General features: G+C 32.5%; 1 protein-coding gene across 1 annotated transcript in view; it reads right to left on the reverse strand.

The window, feature by feature from the left end:
* Positions 1-20,961, reverse strand: part of LOC131844874 (myosin-VIIa) — a 40,429-nt gene that overhangs the window by 6,993 nt on the left and 12,475 nt on the right. Inside the window, exons 2-7 of the mRNA XM_059193856.1 lie at positions 20,862-20,910; positions 10,386-10,646; positions 9,671-9,949; positions 8,981-9,265; positions 7,100-8,695; positions 6,138-6,365 (exon numbers count right to left, since the gene is read on the reverse strand). Of these exons, the coding sequence (XP_059049839.1) occupies positions 6,138-6,365; positions 7,100-8,695; positions 8,981-9,265; positions 9,671-9,949; positions 10,386-10,646; positions 20,862-20,879 (2,667 nt within the window). The 5' untranslated portion in view covers positions 20,880-20,910. The remainder of the gene's footprint in view (positions 1-6,137; positions 6,366-7,099; positions 8,696-8,980; positions 9,266-9,670; positions 9,950-10,385; positions 10,647-20,861; positions 20,911-20,961) is intronic.

Genomic DNA, 20,961 nt, shown 5'->3' on the forward strand with positions numbered 1-20,961 from the left:
GTTTCTGCATGAGTGGATCGCTGAATGAGAACAAATTATATTACCTGAAGGATTGTAATGATGATTATATGCCATTATCGTGTCAGTTAGTTATGTTATGTATATATATGTAGTGCGAAACCACAATTATGCGGTAATTCCTTCATACTTAAACACTTGATTATACACGTACGGTAGATATAATTAATTTATATATAGAGATATAGCGGTTATATGCTCAATTGCCACGATGATTTGGGTGGTATAAAAAATAAATCTGGGAACTGTGATATGGTATCTAACAGAAAGACTGTCATACATTCATTTACTGCACTCCTTCTCTATATAATCTATAAGTGTGCGAAATTATAATAATAACATGAAGTAATAATAATAATATAAAATAATAACCTCCGTCCGCGCACTTTTGCCTAAATGGCGGTACAAAGTTTTTACTTCACGTATTAGGTATTATGATTGTAATACACACATGCAAAGATAGTTCTAACTACATGATGATGTAGTATCTTTTAAAAGTATGATAACACACAAAGAATTTTCTAAAGCTTAGGTGTTGCCTGAATTAGCTGATGATATTGAGAATTAGTACCGATTTTTTTTGTAAAACGAATGTCTACGCCATATAAATTTTACAGAGTACCTACTCTCTAAAACTTTAGTGTTGTCGTTGTATTCAGTTTTTATTAGACGAATTAATTTAATTTCATAGATAATATCTAAATAAACAATTTGTACATCTGTGAAATGCGTCGGGACTCTTTTGTATCTATGTAAACATATTACTTTATTATGTAGATAAGTCGATAATATAATAATTGTACTACATTATTGTCTTTTAACTTGATATCGACGTAGTATCAGATTATGAATAATTTTTTTTATTTATATATAGCTTTATTGAACATTTCTACATAGTTTTTTATATTTAATTGGATGGCAAACAAGTTGAACGGGCACAAGATAGGAAATGGTAACTTTCGTCAATAGGGGGAAGGGATAGTAATGTGGACAGATGATCCCATTGCTAGCAATGTGCCATTTTAGGTTGATCTCCACGCTTCCCCCTTGAAACCATCGTGATAAATTCCTAGTGAATTTACTACGATGGGCTAACTGGCCTGACCTCATGCTCATCCTATTATCCTCGACTGGTGCCCCGCCTGCACGGCCCGCCTGCGCTAACGGTTAGCGCTGGCGGGTGAATTATAACACTATCATCCATACATATAGGTATATACATCCATTAAAAAAAGAACTGTCGTCCATATGCACCACGGACATCACATTAACATGTATGTGGCGCGCCTTTTTGCCATTCCGAGTATGATACCTCCGTATTCTATAGTTTTACTGTCTTATCTTACACTACGATCGAAATACATTGTAAAAAGCAAGATGTTTGGCGGGTGAAAAGGGTATGTCAGGGGTATTCACGTGGACGTGATTTATATTACATTACAAACACTTTGCACACAATATATAAACGGATGTTTACCATGATAATATTATTAAAGAACTGCCGATATTTCGACGCTGTTACAAGTCTTGGTCACGGGTCGACTAAAATACCTACCTAGTTTATATAATGTACCTACCTAATATAACAATACCACAGAACGTTAAAGAACGTGTATTCTTGAAAAATTATTCAATTAATGAATTTCTTAATGACTAATGAACTAATAAACCAGTAATGTGATTGTGATGCATTTCAAAATGGTAACAATATTATCGTTTAGAATAATATCTAATATTGACATCTATTATATTCCATAATGTTTTTAAAATGACAAATTTGTATTATATAATGAATATTTGTACACTGGACGCAGCAGAATATGATGAAACCTATTTTTATATAATTACTACCATTGTTCATACCATATTCTGACAAATAAATAACAAAATAATAATAATGATTAAAAATATAAGCAAACGTGAAAAGTGTAGGTAGTACTAATACTTAGGTAAAATATTCGACTCCTAAAAAACCACATTTTCATTTAAATCTAGTATTTAACGTCACATCACATGCCTACAATTAAACAATTTTATACGTATGTATCTATTATCAATTTTATACATATAAATTTTTTTTCTTATACTTCTTATGCTAGGTAATTAGTTATTTATCATTATATATAGTCATTAGCAGGTTGTAAATAAGAGAGTTTTACTATTTAAAACATGGTACAAACAAGGTAAAATTAAGGTTGACCGATTTTATTTGTAACTATCCTTGTAATATTTGATCCTATATTTAGATATTTAAATAATCAAAACTAAGTACGTACCTATCTAAACAAATACAATAAATCTAAATACCTAGTTCCTTTTCGTTACATACTATCTAATCGCCTAATGGAATAGTCTAATAGTTTTTATTAATCTTAATTGTAGGTATATACCTACCTACTTAGATATACAGGTACATATGTATATTACATATATACGTACAAAAAATAAGTTTTATAGTAGAACAATGATTAATTTGTAAAAGTTACGGTTCCCTCCCAATAACAATTTTTATTAGAATTTTTAATCTGTTTTTGGTGGTGCTAAGCCTTAGAACTATTAATCGTAGTAGGTAGTAGGTGTTAGGTATACATAGTTCGTAGGCGGTTTACAATACTAGCTAATACACCCAACTTCGTCTGTTGTTTTCGAAGTAAAAAATAAGCAATGTCCATTCACATGAGACACATGTACCTATCTTCAAGCTGAAGATCATTTCAGCCATTAAGTCTTGAAAAGGTAATAAATAGACAAACAGACAGACACACTTTCCTTTTATAATATTTGTTTAGATTTGCAAATGTCTAAGAAATATTGGAATTATAACTTTGTAAAATAAATGTCCATGAGTACAGGTTTAGAAACAAAAATAATCGTATACAAACTCTTTTTTTACCTGTACAGCTTTTTTGTTTATTAATATGTACGTTTGCAAAAAACCTCATCGAAATCGGTCAAGCTATTTCCGAGATTACCGCTCACAAACGCTTCGACAAACAAACAAGAATTATAATGGTAATTGTTTTAGGTTCTATCACGTTATTGAAGTCACCCATTAACAGGTTTCATATATTTTCCATGTACAGACAACGAACAGTTACATTTTTATTATATGTAAAGATAACACAATGGCTGTTGTGTTGAAATTTGAAATGTTCGATATAAATTATGATTTTTACGTGTCCCTTAAAAAATTGTCGTTCTCGTTTAATAATAATTAAAAGTGAGAAAATAAATTATATGAACCTACATAGCTAATATATTTTAATGAAGAACAAGTATTATCAAGTTTCTATTAGGTATACTAGCTGTGCCCGCGACTTCGTTCGCACAGAGCACGCAACGGAAGCCCTCAAATATTAATAATTTTCCCCGTTTTTGCAACATTTTTCACTGATGCTTCGCTTCTGTTGGTCGTAACGTAATTTTATACAGCTTAAAGCCTTCCTCGACAAATGGACTATCCAACACAGAAGTATTTTTCAGTTCGAACCAGAAGTTGCTTAGATTAGCTCGTTAGTATAGACAGACAGCCTCATTACCATTTTTATATTTTTAACATTCAGAGACATTTGTCTTAGAAATATTATAGAATTTATAGGAATGTCAACCTATAACTATCATTAGTTATCTGATAAAATTTAGTATTTTAGATATATTACAGAGTTCATAGGCATGTGATCCTTAAGCTATCATGACGTATTTGAAAAAATCAGTTCTAGCAAAATATTGCTAGAACTGTATAAAATTCTCGTGATACAATGTTAGTTACCATACTCCTCTGAAACGGCTTGACCGATTTTTATGAAATTTTATATGCATATTCAGTAGGTCTGAGAATCGGCTACTAATTATTTTTCATACCCCTAAGTGATAAGGGTTATCCACCCCTAACATTATTTTTTTATTTTGTGGGCAAAATTTTTTATTTACATTTTTTATTAAGTGTCATTAAAAATACATACAACCTTAAATTTTCACCCTTCTATCACCAACCCCTATTTTTTATAGCGTTATTAGTTTACATTGCATAACAACGTTTGCCGGGACAGCTAGTACTACATAAATTATTGCGGGGGGAATGGGATTGTTAGTGTTAATGTGTGTAAATAATAAACCTATAGTTAGCAATATTCCATGTCAGGTAAACCTACACACAGTTTCTCTTGGAAATCATCATAAATTTGGAATGTTGGGCAAACTGACTGAGCTGACCTGTTCTGGCCTGAGCTCATCATATCTCCCCTGACCTCGCCAACGTAAACTGCGCTTACGGCAGGCGGGACACAATTCCATTATCATCCATTAAAATATGCTATTACCTACATAGTGAACCAAGTATTAAAGGTGCATAAATATCCAAATACAAAACAAACAAGTAAGTGAGTCTCACCTCATTGTCATTTAAAGAACGGCTTTCCATCAGTACTGTATAAATACAAATTTAATTTCCTTTGTTATGGCACTAAGTTGTATTGTCTGTTGCTATTATTACTACTAGAATTACTACTAATAGTCAAAACACAAAAATTTAAACTTAACTGATATAATTGTAACGCACATTGGAACATAAAATAATTAAATAATTACCGCGATTACAAATGCAAGAAGCATGTAACAAGCGCGCTACTGAATCGGTAAATTAAAAAAGAATTTCTTTTCGATAGAGATTTTATCGGGATGAGATAAGATTTCAGGTATGAACCTCATTTGGACTGTTATTATGTACATAGCCTGATAAGAAATCGCTTCAATCAGTGTCAATTATCGATTGATTTATTGCCGCCAATCTAAAAATACCTCATTCACGAAAAAATGTCTGCGTCTTTTATTGTAAAGCAGTAAGGATGGAATTACAAAAATGCATGTACAAAGCTAGAGATTGTTGTAGATAATTAATATAAGTTATTTAAGTACTTAAGATATAAATCACTAGAGAATAAAATAACTGAATTAACTTACTATCGTTTCCACTCAATATAATACTTACGCACCTAATTACTCGTAAATATGTGTAGTCGAAAATATACTTAAATGACGTGTAACAGATATCAGACAGTCATAATAAGAAACGAAATAATAGCAAATACAATCAGCTTCATATATCCTAGCGTCAGGACAATCAACAACGTCCTTAAAAATATTTAGACTAGTATCCGCCCCGGCTCCGCATGGGTGCCTTTATTATAGGGACCTCTATGTTTTACAATAAACCACATCCCTGTCAAAATACTGGATGCACTTACTTTACAGTCAATAAAAAAAATATCTATAGATCATATATATCATTACCGTCTTATGAGACAGTACAACTTTTTCTTTCGTATCATTTTAGAATTCCTACGTTTATCCATAACAAAAATTTAATCATATCCTTGAAATAGAATTTCAAGTTTTTTCTAAAATATTTTATATAGCTAATAGATGATTTTTGAGTCATGGAACTACTTTAAGATGATGGAAAACATTGTATAACGAAACAAACTGAACCAAAAGCCATTAAACTTGCTGCTTCTTATATATACTAAATACATGGCTGTCTACTTCAGTTTAAAGTGACAGAGAGAGAGAGAACATTCATATCTATACGTTTGAGAGCTAGTAATAACAACAATCAAATAATAAGGACTGACCGACCCATCTGAAATTAGTCTAGGGCATATTGTGTCTGATTTTTATCAATCACATGTCATTGTTATGATGATGTATTGATGATTACAGCACAGCGATTATTTTATACTACCAAAAGATAACTAACTGGTTGTCAGCAATAAAAATATACCTATCATGTGAATGATTACATTGACGAAATATAAACACTATTTAGTATAAAGTAAATTCATTGAATTATTAAATTGAATTAGCAAACCATATGTTTGGACATCTACGGGTCTTTAATATATCTCGTACATTATCACTAATTGATCCGAGAATTACCATTTATATATCATTGTAATAAGGTGTTTCAAAAGTATATAATTAGATAACAGCTTTATTTTATAGTAACTGTTATTGCAAAATCTAGGAGTAGTGAAACCTAAGCTTCACATGATCGGAGAGTATAGATTTATGGAACATTAAATCTTAGTAGAATTAACTCAGATAAATATTAAATTACTCACCCTGTAATTTTGTTCAGCAATTTCTTTGGCACGTGAATTGCCCTGGTGCTGTAGCCGCTGCTCTTCCTGTCGGCGCAAGCGTAGTGCTTCCGTGTGCGCTATTGCATCCTGCTTCATTCGCCGGTAACGCCGCATTGCGATCAAACGTCTCACATGGCTCTGAATCTTAACGATTGCCCACATCTTGTGTCCATATGAACGACGGACGAGATATCCACGTGCAGCCGCCTAGTGGTCAAAATTTGAAAGTTATTAGGAAGAACAAACAACCAAAGTAACAGTTGTGCACAGAAATAAATGACCAGAGGAAAATTCTGTAAAAAGTCGTCTGCATGAGAAGTACCTGTCTCCTCCAGTTCACCCCGTCACAAAGAAATTTCTTTATAAGCTGTGATTTGGTTGAAGGGTCAGACAGATCAGTGAAATAAAAAAGTACGGAGGCATAATATCTGAGTCCTCTGGAATGGCCACGTATTATAGGTACTTAGGGCGTTACATGATGCTGTGACATTCATGACGCTATTCATGAATATATGCCGCGGCTGCCACTTACTATCAGGTAGTCTGTTAGCTAATTTACGCTTCCAGTTACTTAAAACAATTGACAGCAGCAAAGATATTACATACAATATATAAAGATAAATATCATATGTCTACGACATGCAAGGGGAATTGAGAACTTATGTTCCGAGATTTCTGAGGATTATAGTATGACGACTCTCTACCCAATCATCATACTGCCATAATATCCTTCAAACGTTCAATGTTCAAAATGTTGTTATTTAGTCTTGCTTGAGACTAAATAACAACATTTTGACGGCTAAAATATCAGTTCGACAGATGTAATTAAACGGAGAAGATTTTCTATGAGTGAATGATTTCTCCTACTAAACTAACCAGTTATATTTAATTTATGTAAACGAAATATCTTCTACATGCTAATTACATAAATAGATACATACTTGTAAGGAAACTATATGTCCTCGCAAATGACGGAATCGATGAGCGAGCACTCTTGCTCGTATCAGTGCTTGTAATCTTGCATATCCCACTTTCATTCTGTTGTATCTAATCCTTTGTAATTTCCCTCGCCAGTGACGCTGAATTAAGACAGCGGCTGCTCTCATTTTCAAAAATCGTCTTCTATAAACCCAACCTCGTATAGATCTTTGCAAAATCAATATCTTTCTAGTCAACACTCTGTCTCTTTCTTGTTCAAGGAATAAATCGTGAGCATCCTTCAAAAATACTTTAGTATGACCCAATTGATAATCAGACTTTCCCAGAACATTCGCACATATCTTTGAAGTAGCTGCTCGACAATCAGTCTTGTGTGCTGGCGGAACACCCGATATCAAAAATCGATACCTTTCGACAAATTCTTTAAAACTGTGACGGATTGGATAGCCGGCTCTTCGGATTCTAATAGTTTCCATCATACCAGAATACCTAAGTTGCCTACAACAAAGTCCACGATCAAACATCATGGGTTTTTTAAACTCGTTTGGTTTTATACATCGAATAAAGAAGGGCTGACATGTGCCTAATGTTCTCATCAGTAAATCTAGAGACTTTTTAAATTGTGTCGAAAGTGTTGGTGTACGTTTCCGTGTTTCAGATCCCATTGCAATATCATCTTGAAATATGTGTTGTAAGAATTTATTCGTTGATATATGGATTAGTTGTAGCAAGTCGGCACTAAATGTATCTCTATTCTTTTCTAGAAAACCTCGTGTATCATAAAATACGATTCCAGCAAAATGATTGAGGCCGAAGCTAGTATTAATGTCTGATTTTGGTTTGAGATAGTTTCTATGAAGACCGTGTGTCTTGTGTAGTTTGGCTAACATTGTTTGATCAGTGCCTTTTGGAAATTTAGATTCCTCGTCTATTAAAGCCATAATATTTAATTGTTTTAGCGCAATTAAATCTAACGCATCTTGATTATCGACGAACTCTATATGTTGCCAATTAATTCCCTCGTGATTATATTCTTCCTGTTCCAGTTTGAAAATATGTCTAACAAAAAACTGCTGAAGGTTTTCATTAGCAAAATTAATACAAAATTGTTCGAAGCTATTGTGATCAAAGTTTTCAAAGCCGAAAATATCCAAAACGCCAATGGCTGTACGCGTAGTAGATTTAGGTTTATATATTGCAGCATTAATTTTCTTTACAATTGTGACGAACAAGCGTCCATAAATTCCCTTTACAAATGCATCACGAATGTCTACAGACTGATCTCTACTTAGAGTAGACACAACAGTTTCACCATGTGCGAACAATGTCTTTCTTGTTAGCGCATCAATTAACGATTGCATCGGTACACCTAATAGAGTGGCTACTCGTCTCACATTAGCCTGCTCTATTATTTCAGTTGCATCTAGATTGTCTACGACTGTCGCCTCATATTTAATATTTCCACAATGGAGGACAGCGGCTAGCAACTTTAAAATCTCCCATATTTCAGGTTCAGTAAATAATAATACTTTCATTGCTGACCGGATGTCAGCAAATTCAGCAGCATCGTCTCTGCCGTCGCATGTAAAAGTGTCACCCTGAAAAGTTATTATGAATAAATTAGTTCTACAATGCAACCTTTAACTAAATATTTTATAGTTTAAAAATAAATACGAGTAAAGCACTTAGTAGGTACCAAACGATACGATAACGTAGGTAAAAATGTTCTAAATACAATTTAAGAAATTTTTGGGACTCAACTGAGAGAGAGAATAAAATGCAAGCACTTGTTCCTCAAATAAGAGTAAAGAACATGCTAAAAAGAAATGCGATTTCTGGATTTATTTATATTTAAAAAAATTGCTGATGTAATAAAAGCTTACCGCAGTCAAATATCTATATTCTGATGGAGTTCCTAGTTCCAATTTCTTTTTTTCTTCTTTTGATAGACCGGCGAGTAGACAATAGAAAACATGATAGTTTCTCTCCTGTGTACCTTGAGAGACTATTCTAGACTTCTCTAATAAATACTGCTCAATTTTAGCGCCTTCTATAACACCATTATTGTTGAAATGTATGTCTATATATTTGCCAAACCGCGAAGAGTTGTCGTTCCGTACAGTTTTGGCATTACCAAAAGCTTCCAAGATTGGATTGGCTTCTAAGATCTGTTGAAAAAGAATTAAATTAAAGAAACTAAATATTTAATACCTACTGTAAAATTTTATTTGCGGTTATTGAAACCTTCCGTTTACACCGATATAGACTTGAAAGTCGTCTGTATGAACTTACTTGCTTCGTAAGTAGATTTTCTATGTATGGTGAGGGAAGGCAGTGCAATTACAAGATATGGAAAAAGAACATTTTATTGTTATTGTGGAATGGTAAACGCATGAATGGATTATGGGTGTCACTTGATGAAGTTATGTCCTTGGCGCTGTTCATGTATATAGGCTGATGTTACTACTACCACGTACCAACGGATGGACTTGACAATTACTATCAAATATATTTAATTAATTAATTGCAATATTTACTTTGACTATTCATTGTGCTCAACATATTATAAATACCTGTTGTTCTATCCACGAATGTTTCCCACTGATGGCTGCCAAATACTGCAGAATTAGCTTTGTGGATTCCGTTTTCCCTGCTCCTGATTCTCCACTGATTACGATGCACTGGTCCTGACTGTATCGCCGCATATGCGCGTACGCATTATCTCCTATTGCGAATATGTGAGGTGGCAATTCGCCGATCTTTCGCTCTTTATATAATTTGATCTGGTCTGCTGTATAAATTGGCAGTATCTGGTATGGATTCACGGCCACTAATATTGAACCAGTGTATGTCTGTAAATTAAGAGTACATAAATTTATTATTATTTGTATGCCAAAATGGAAAAAACTTCATAGATGAGTCGAGTCATCCTCTTAGTACTCGTAGCATCCGGCAGTATTACTTGTTATAGTTCTAAGACACATGCTGTAAAACTTTAATTTTAAAACCGAAGTTTTAACTCGTCTCCTTTTTCTATGACTATGATTTCTATTTCCTCAGATATAATCCTAATAAATAATTAGAATTTATTTTATTCTAATACCTACCTATAATTTATTCTTGATTATATTAATGGACGCATAGATTATGTCAAAAAATATATGATAAATCCATTTGTGTCTACTGAACGTGATTGAAATTCTTTTAATAATCAATCAAACTGTGCTAATTGACAGTAGGATAGGAATTAGAAGTGGCAACAGAGTAGGATAACAAGTTACTACTTACATAGATGAGATTCTCGTTGTATCTAATAAGGAGATTCCTCAATATGCCAGCCTCGTGTAGGTCTCCCAACGAGATCATGTCCTCGACGCCATGCACAGAGGTGGCGTGCATGGCTTTGATTCGCCTCTCCGGTGGTAGCCATTGTTCCTGACCGTCGTCGTCGCGGACCCTGATTCTACGACCCTCTGCAGCGAGTACGCGCGCTCCGATGGCCACATCGAATTCGCGCCCTGACACCGGTTCGATCCATATGTAATCGCCCTGCAATTTAAAACATAGCTAATAAGTAACAATCAAGAGGTAATTACAATGCTTGGAAACGTTTGGTGTTAATGAATGCATCATTAACACCAAAGAGTCTTTTGTCTTCCAGAAAATCAAATAAAACGTTTAAAAAATATAAAGGTTTAGTTAGATACTTGGTTCCCAGATTTTCTCCAGGATGAAATAACTATTCAATATAAATAAACAACTAGAAATTGAATAACAAGAAAAAGTTATGCGCAGTGAAATATAATTTTATTGGTCATTCTGTAATGAACTGATGAATTATGTTTCTACAAACTGTATCTTATACAGAAGTAGGTATGCAAGTATTCTAATAATATTACTGTAAGAAAGATTAAATTGGATGCTAGAGTGACTAATCGACATCGATCCGAAACCTCTATGGCTATTAGATTTGAAAAACTCGATTTCTTTAATGAAAACGTAGGCAAGTAATAAGAAGGTAGAATCTAGGTAAAACAATTTTTAAATTATAATTCTAATGGCAAAGAAAAGTACTGGTGCCGTGCCAGTAGCTTTATAAAAATAAAACTGCTAATTTAAGAACTAATCAATGATGATTTGCCGTAAAGTGACTACGTCTTTTAGAAAATAAGCTGCTAAGAATATATATTTATGACAAAGGTAATCGCAACAATCTTTTTAACAAAGAAAGGTAAATAAGATGCAAAATGTAAGCAGCGAGCAGCTGCATCCTTACAGATTCTTATCTGTCTATATCGTTAATTATCGGGGCTGACTAAGTGCTTAGAAGATACTCAAAAGAAAAATAAAATAATTATTAAATTCCGCTTTGCTTCATATCCACTTTATAGCACCTATGAGGATCTCATAAGACATGTGTACAGGTTGCCTCTTCATCTGCGCGATATTTATTCTGTACTTTGTTATACTTGTACTCACTTATCTGTACGTCCTTTTCTTTATTAATATGGTTGTCTGAAACCCTGGAACTTAAATATTTTTGTGCTATGGCGCAAATTTATCATAAAATTGTAAATAATTATTAATAATTTTGCCTATACTGTTAAAAAAGTGCCAGAACAAAATATGCATTAACTTTTCAGTCGCGTCGAAAATTACTTTCAAGTGAAAGTAATAAGTACATAAGCATGTACTGTTTTAGGTATGTATTGTTCTACATCGTTCATAAAACAAATAGGCATCTAGTGTCTTGCCTACCGAATGGAATAAACAATCAATATGGAGAAAGTAGTTTCGTCCTTGTTTGTCGATGCCGAACATTAATTCGTCTACCGGCATTCATACTGAGTGGCCATGTTATCTAATTTAAGTAGAAAGTAGACACTAAATGTGTCTATACATGGTTATTATTAGGTAGCTGTTACTTTTATACTATTTAATAACTTATTTTATTTTTGCGTGTGAGAACTCAGTTGAATGACAGATTTAAAAATAGATATCTATTTTCACAACAATATTGTACAGTTCGATTCTATTCACAGAATTAAATTTATACAATGTAGATTTCAAATAAAATTGTTGTAAAATAAATATACACGATAATACTGAATGTTAGAGTAGGGAAGAGGATTATTTATTTCTACTATTGCGGCAAATATTATAACCATAAAATTATTATATAAAATATTTGGTGTCGGTCAAATGTCATAGGAAGATTGGAGTATGCATGGCCCAACTAATGTATAGTATGCATGGCAAAACATAACTACATTTTTTATTATACCACTAACTAAAATTAAATATATATAATTATTTTAATAAAAAAGCCAGTTCTTCAGTAAATTATAGCACCTACCTCAAAAATTAAACCGGTTTCCATTTCACTTTATTACTATTAGTAATATTATTAACTAATATCCAAATATATCATAATTACACATAATTAATTTCATAGTAAGAATCTTGTCAGGGTTCAGACGTTACCTACACGTAAAAGGTAAAGTAGTCTAGTTTCTAAAGGGACATTAGCAAACTATTCGTGCACATTGTATGTCGACTGTTTGTATTAAAATACTAGTATCGGTGAATAATCGATAAGTTTATCACAATTAGACTGACCGCGGACCAACTGGGGTCGTATTGCGTACTAATACCTATTATAGATACTGTATGAATATTATTAAATTACGCTATTTATCTCATTTCATTCAGTATCTAATGTTAAGGCAAGGATCGATATTATGTGTTTGTCGCATGTTCATGTAGTTGATACAAAAGGAAGTTTTGCTAAATTAAAATTAACATTAAACCACTTTCACTATGACATCAGTTTGCTAGTAAAGTATACTAAATAGAAGTGAGAAACAACAATATATACAAAATATGTGTTGCTTTTTTTGCAAAATATAGATATAATGCGACCTAGAAACATAGAACTAAACAGACTGAAGGTAATATACAAAATATTAGTAAAATTACATGTTAAAAAGAAATCGAACTTTGGAATTGATATCCCAAAATATTCTGTGGATTCTCATAGTGATTCTAAGGACTTGTCATTCTACAAAAGTAAAATATGACTCATTAAACCGAAATATACTTTATATCTACATATATGCAATAAAGTAACAAACTTTAATCTTAAGCTGGTCTTAATTAACTTTCTAAATTATTTGTAATATCTCTTAAAATATGAAAGTATTACTAGTTATCTAATCATATCAATATAAATCAATTGACATATTAATATGCGAATGAATTATTGACATACCCAGGCAAGAGCATAAATATATTATATAATAGTATGATTTTTCTTAAACTATTTGTATACATTCACTTTCATTATAAACCTACTAGAGTATATAGCTTAAAAATATTATTATTTAAATTCATAGAGAGATGGCGCCACCTTATGATAAAAATTTTGATGTATAACTCTCAAAATATATAATTGTTTTAATCACCATGTCTGTTACTAATCATTCAAATGATATCATTTTAAATTAATTTAACAGGCTACTTTAATGCCACCTCATTTAATATTGTTTGTGACAAATTTGTTAGGTGTTCTGCAATAAAAATACGGTAATACACTAAGTAATACCATGAGGTAACTAATTAGTGTACTGCCGGATATTAAGGATTATACAAGCAAAATTATTCGAAGATATGACTATCTATTTGTCAGACTTTGAGTATTTAATGTAAGTAGTTGGAATAGCAAATCAGCTGACCGCCCACCTGATGGCAAGTGCTAACTAACAGCTTGGATATTCAGTACCTACACTAGTAGTACCACTCAGGCATTGGCTATTCCGGACTACTAACAGTTATTCCTTCGAACCAAATAGAAAACTATGTACAATATGTACCTACTATAATTCATAGAATTTATTTCAAGAAGATACAATAAACAGTACATATGCATATATAAAACTCCGCTTTGCAATCCAGTCTTTTAGTCTAGGTAGGTACTTGTTCTTTTTGTTGGGCAAATACGTAAACAAATGTGCATATCTTTTATTGCAGATGTTATATGACAAGTTGTCTAACACTAACCAACTCAAATATAACGAGTTTCCAAGTATTTGCAACAATGTAGAGAACAAATTTGCACTTGGCAGGTGACTCGTGATGAAGTTATTTGCACTCGATTCTATGAACTCTAGCAATCCGTCCTAGCTATACAAATGCAGTTATTGTAGGTAATTTAAAAAAAAAACTATAGCTAACATAAATAGGTTATAATGTACGTAAGACACTTTTTAAAATCGGTTATCCATTAAATAATGCAATAAAAAAAAATTCTTTATAATATTACTATAGCTCAGTTTCAAAATATACATTTCCAAAATTATATTTTTATAGTGTATAATTATACGTTACGGTATAGAAATGATGCTATCAGTATACTATGTTTGAAGTTACCATTAGGGTTCATTCACACAACACCGAGACGTCGGCGACGTCATAATTGATTATGTAGATATAGATTACTTTATTTGTTTGAATAATTAGTACGGGTACAATAGACAATTTACGAATACGTTAAAATACAATGTAGCTACAACAGAACTCACAAGAATCACGCAAGACTTTAAATATGATATGAAGATTTCTTGTGTTTTTAAGTAAAAGAGTGAGAACGAATGAAACTAATTCTTATCGTTAAACAGTTATTGTGATGTTTCTTTATTATGTTTTATTTCTTAAAGTCAACTAATAATAGAACATTATTAAGATTAAGACTATTTTGTTACCTTTTTTTAAGAAATCTGTATTAGGCTGCTTAAGTGGCGTCACGGAACTCGTATAGGTATAAATGTTCTTTTAGAATCCATTATCCCTGATGAATATAGGCGATAGTATATTTTAAAAAACGTTGGTATGAAATCTGTATGAAAAATTCGATAATTTAACAAAAAAATTATATCTCGTTCGCTGCGAGTAACTACTTATACTATAACTATTAACAATAGAGTGTGAAACAAAGTGAAATTTTATTGAGGACAGCAATGTAAGGGTTTTTTATATGTGCGTGCGTGTGTCTGTGTGTATTATAAATTTATAAGTTTTGAGGTTTTGGTTAAATTACCATGCGAATCCGGGGGAGCTACTGGGCTAATGGCGTTCATGACGAAACACAGATTGATAAACTGCTTTCGCCAGAATTTGGTGTAACAGAGGTACACAAATGTCTTTATATAAATTATAACTTTAAAGGATAAAATTTAAATAGAAATATTACTTACATAACGCCGCCGACATATCGTTTTATGTGTATTGTATTGTTGTGCACGCATCCTACTATACCATATATATCCTATTAAAAATATGTGATGACGTCAACGCTTAGTCCATAATTTTCAAGGCGAGTGTTACTTATAGGGTAATACAATCAACATTTCTCAAGATTATGTTACGGAACCCGATCGCTCCTAGTTTAGCTCCCACATAAACTTGAATTTACGATTCATTGTGTGCAAGCCCAACTACTCTCGCTCTCGTTTTGGTAATGCACACTGTTTCCCTTGTAAAGAAACTAACTTTAATTCGCGACTTTGCCTGCTTTTTTATTTAACATTTCCTTTCATTTTAATTTTGAAATGACTTTCGCATTTACATATTGTATTTGATATAATTAAAAAGTGATTGCTCGTGCCATTTAGATCGGAAAATATGCCAATCAAAATTAATCACATATTTTGCCATTTTTGTGTGATATGAAAAATATGAAGATAATGACACTGCCTATAAAGTAATCTTCTATTATATTATAAATAGGTACTGGGTAATAAGTACCTAATTTTCTATTTGTTTTGATTTAACAAATAAACGAGTTACTATATGTCTATATGTACGACTACAACGTCCATTGCAATTTTAAAAAAATCATCAAAATCAACCGATTTGAAGATACGATAACTTTTTACATACGATAACGTGTATCTGTGTCCATGTACCATGTCTGCTACCTCATCATCCTGGTAGCAGACGTGGTCACCAAATTAATTAAAAATCTTTTATCTTGGAGTTGATTAAGAGTACTTTAATAGCTAATAATATATTACCTAGAAATATTAAGTGTTTAACAGATTTACTGCGATAGTATGACATTGTGTGGGAAACTCTCACTCTCACTTATTTCAGCTGCCAACTACACATCAACAAAATAGCTTGTTTTGTAGCTAGATTGCGGTTTTATAGTTTATTGCGTGAGATATGCTAGGGAAATTAGTCCTTCAAGATGATAACGCATGAGTAGAATGACGACCTCGGTGGTCTAGCGGTCTAGCACACCGCTTTACGTCCGATTCCTCGCACGGCACAAACATTTGTATTCATGAGTATGATTGTTTGTATCGGTCTGGGTATTTTCTATGTGTAATATGTATGTATTTACGAAAAAAAATTATCTATGTATTTGTATCAGTTATCTAGTACCCATAACACAAGCTTTAGCTAGCTTAACTTGGGTCTAGATGGCGCTGTGTGAATTGTCCTGAGATTATTATTATTATTACTGTCTCATGACGACATGATGTTTGTGATACTGTTCATGTATATAGTTATAAGTGATGGATGGTCTTACCATCAGGTGCGACGTTAGTTTAATTATATTCTAAATACTTTAAAAAGATAATGCAGGTGTTACCAATTTGTGTGAGAACGATTTTAATCCACTTTTAAAATATTTCAACCTCGATACAAATATGTGAGATAAATATTTAATAATTGGTTTGCCACACTATTACAGTTAGGGTTGCCAACTGTTTGAATTAAACTGGGGTGTCCCGGGGGAAAGGTGACTGATGTTCCCATTGACCGTCAAGTTGACCTCCACACGGTTCCCCTTGGAAACCATCGTTATAAATTCTTGATGAATTTGTCACGATGGGCTAACCGACCAAACCTGATGCTCATCTTATTATACTCCATTGGTGACCCACCTGCATAAACCATTAGTAGTACCATTCCATTATTATCCATAAAAAACCAGGGTGTCCCGGTTTCAATTCCCATTACTCTGGTCCAACGAAGCGACTGGCATGATGCGATTAATGCTGGTTTTCAGCGAGTTTATGCGTAAATTTTACATTTCAGCAGGTATAGCGGCAGATGATCGGTTGGACATACTAAGAATAAAAGCGGGTATGCATGTACAATAGTTTTTTAGGTACCTATTATTATTTCAATTTGACAGTAATGTAGATCTTACTACTATGACACGGATGATCAGACGCCAGAAAGGCTAACTTTATTTTAATAGTAGTAATTATTTGTAATGTTAGTAGTAGTATAAATACCGATTTTGACTTTTTAGGTGAAGCATTATTAAAAACGTTTTTCTAGCATTCCGATATTTCTTTACTTACCATTTATTCCTGAAAAACTTATAATCAGAATTGGTCATCCTAGTTACAGCGTGTGTAACGTCAGTGCTGTGTATGGCCGGCGAGGTGAATGCCCTCTTGGGACTGGACGCAGAAGCAGACTGGCGGAATGTGCTCTTGCCAAACGCACCGATCGGAACTCGCCGAGAAAATGTGTCATTCCACTAAACGGGATGTTGATATCAAAAGAGTTGACACACTATCCTCCATTTTTTTACGTAAAACTAGTTGTTACTCGCGATTTTGTTTAGCTTTTATTTAGGTAAAATAGGACCTGTCCACTTGATCTGATCTATATTCACGACAAATTTCATTCAAATTATCATCAGTTTAGTCGTTCTTTTGTTTCGTCCTTGACAGAGTTTGTGATATCTACTGTTGGTAGTATTTCCAGATTATTAGAAATTATAAACGCTGACTAAATGTGTGAGAAAGTGACAAAGTGTTTGTATGTGTGTAACAGACACATTTTAGTTTACTTATGTATGCAAATATCTCTGTACCGCAAAGTAAACATCTTGGTTGTTGCGGCATCTTTGACAAGAATGCTTGTTGGCCGCTTATAAGACATATTACTACAGACAGAACTATTGACTATATACTGATACGACAATTACGACGTACGATTGGGAGGACTTTAGAAAATATATTTGATTATCAGACAATTCTCGTTTCAATACATACCGACGATAATCTTATGTTCATTGCTGAAGTCAGAAATTGTTATGTTGTTTTCTGATCTTATAATTGTAAAGTTTGTGGCGAAATAAATTCGATTTAGGAATAATCCGCCTCAGCTAAATATTTCTTTAAAAAATTTGTTACAAAAACACTGACTTTCTTCTTAACAAGCGAGCTTACAAAGGAATCTTAAGAATTCTATTGAAAGTACGTACCTACCTACTCACATACAACTATTGGTTAATAATTTTTCTATAAAAAATAATTTCAAAAGTCGCTTCAGATTTAAAGGTGATAATGCGAATTATCAAATTGAGAAGTTGAAGCATAATTGAGGTCAGTAAAACATTAAGTACGTAAGTATAATTTTTTATTTTAATCAACAACTGTGGAAACACAAGAAATTAAAATTCCCAAATAATAATGTCACCAGTTTAATTCCCATGTGCATTAGTGTCTGTTTTACTGTTATCACTTTGAAACAGTAGGCGCCTGTATGCTGTGAGAATATTAAAATTTCTACACTTTATTGTAACTTGCGCACGTTCAAAGTGAGAGTCTTCAAAATTTCACCTTCACCTTCGCCAAAAATTAGGGTGCGTTCAAATCGTATACGTTTGAGGCTGTGCATGTCAACGTGTTCGTATTATTATTATTTTAACACAACAGATTATATTCTAGCTTGTCTGTGACTCTAATAGGCATTCGATTAAATTGTAAATTAGTTTTAGATTTATATTATTCTAGAAGCAAACAACCTACATCGAACAGATCATATGCTATAGTTTGTCCAAAATTCTCATGAAATTGAATTCTTAACATTTCTTTAAAAGAGCAACACATGCAAGCTTTTTGTTCAAACTGCTTAATTTATTTGAATGAAGATTATTTCTATTAAAATCTTATAAAGGAGACCTAATATTATATCTCTATTTAAAAAAAAATCATAATATTAATTATATTAAATATACTCAATAAAAGTTTAATTTGATACTTTTATTTGAGAGGAAAACCACTGAATTTTTTGACGTTATTAAAACGACCCGAGTTAATAATTTTTCTATAAAAAATAATTGACCTTCAGATTTAAAGGTGATAATGCGATTTCACACTAAAACAACTTATATTGTAAAATGATTGTTATTCCGCCATTGTATTTGGTGATACTCTTATAATGAAATTAGGTATAGGATAAGAGACATGCCACTTAGTAGTCTGTAACAGCAGTATCGCGAGTATCACATGATACTCTGATGTCAGTATGGTTCTTTATTGCATATAGCATAAAAATATGATGAATTAAAATAAACTCAAGAAGCCACAGATAACAAAAAATTAAAGAACCAGAAATCCAACAAACTGCCACAAAATAGAAAAATAACGCTCCAATTGACCGACTTTTCAGTTCGAAACCCTAAGTATACGATGGCAGGTCGAAAAATTACGAAACCACTGTTTACATAATATTTCACGCCGAGTGCTTTCAAGATTCATTGTCTTAAGCGATAGACCTTGAACTTGTCACTATTATTATGTGGTGGCCACTTACCGACTATCATATGTGTAATTTTCATACGTTTTTTTATAATAGGCTTTAGGTTTAATAGGCTTTTCAAATGGATGAACGAACGAACGATTAATCGCAATATAGAAATCACAGTAAACAAAAATATTTCTATAGAGCTATTATTTTGTGGAACACTTAGAATATGGAATAAACTACCTGTTGAATGGAATGAACTACCTGCTGAAGTTTTGTCTTGACATTATGGAGGAATAAAAATAAATAAGGCAAAATTTGGTAGTCAATGAACACCAATCAGAAAACATTATGTCACGTTGGTCAAACACCATTATTGTTTGTTGACATTAAATCTCCTTCATTCAACCGGTGAAAGCTATGTGTTTTTATACTTTTTTATCTACATAGGCGGTTAAACAATAAACTTTAACAATAGATATAATAAAACCTAAACTTATTATTTTAATTTGTAGAATATAATTTTTTAAATAAATAGGTACATTTAACTCATAAGTGAAATATAAAGCAAAATGAAAATACGAGGAAAACGCTAATTTCCAAAGACTAGTGTTAGTAATGTACCAAATCAGGTTGACCTTATTACGGCCTCTCTGCAAAACCATCGTGGTGAATAGTTCACGAAGGACTAACTGATTTGATGTTCATTTTATCATCATCCACTGGTCATGTTAGCATATACCTTTACTATAGCTCAGAATATAGTACATTCTATAAACAAAAGGTATCCTTATTCACCCATAAAAAAATAGGTGAATACATTCAGTATTCATATAAAATAAAAATTTTTGTTATTGTACTTATATGTACCTTATACCGGTAACTATGTTCTAAGAGATAATATACGTAAATGTTATTCTGATTTCTTTTTATTTATACTAAATCAAATAAGCTGTCTTTGTACCACATACTATGTACGAATTTATAAAAATGAGGATTTTATTTTAATTATGATGCATTCACGTATCCTATTGAATTGGAGTCGCGTCGTATTAACAAATAAAGAGGATGATGGAAGATCTTGGAAGGTGGCAAGACCTCCACCAACAAGAGCATGGTTTCAAATTATGAATGATTCATTCACGTTACACTATGAAAATGTGTCTTAGTAATAGTGTAGTAGATGTTATTGTCTGTGGTTACACTCACCCTAGTAACGATCACCATGATGACGACGGCATGTGGACACCGACCCGATCTGTAACAAAGCATTATTATTTTATTTTGTTTCAAGGTTTCAGACACGGTA

The sequence above is a fragment of the Achroia grisella genome, unplaced genomic scaffold, assembly GCF_030625045.1.
Source record: "Achroia grisella isolate CSIRO2021 unplaced genomic scaffold, CSIRO_AGI_Agris_v1 utg4223, whole genome shotgun sequence".
Taxonomy (NCBI): domain Eukaryota; kingdom Metazoa; phylum Arthropoda; class Insecta; order Lepidoptera; family Pyralidae; genus Achroia; species Achroia grisella.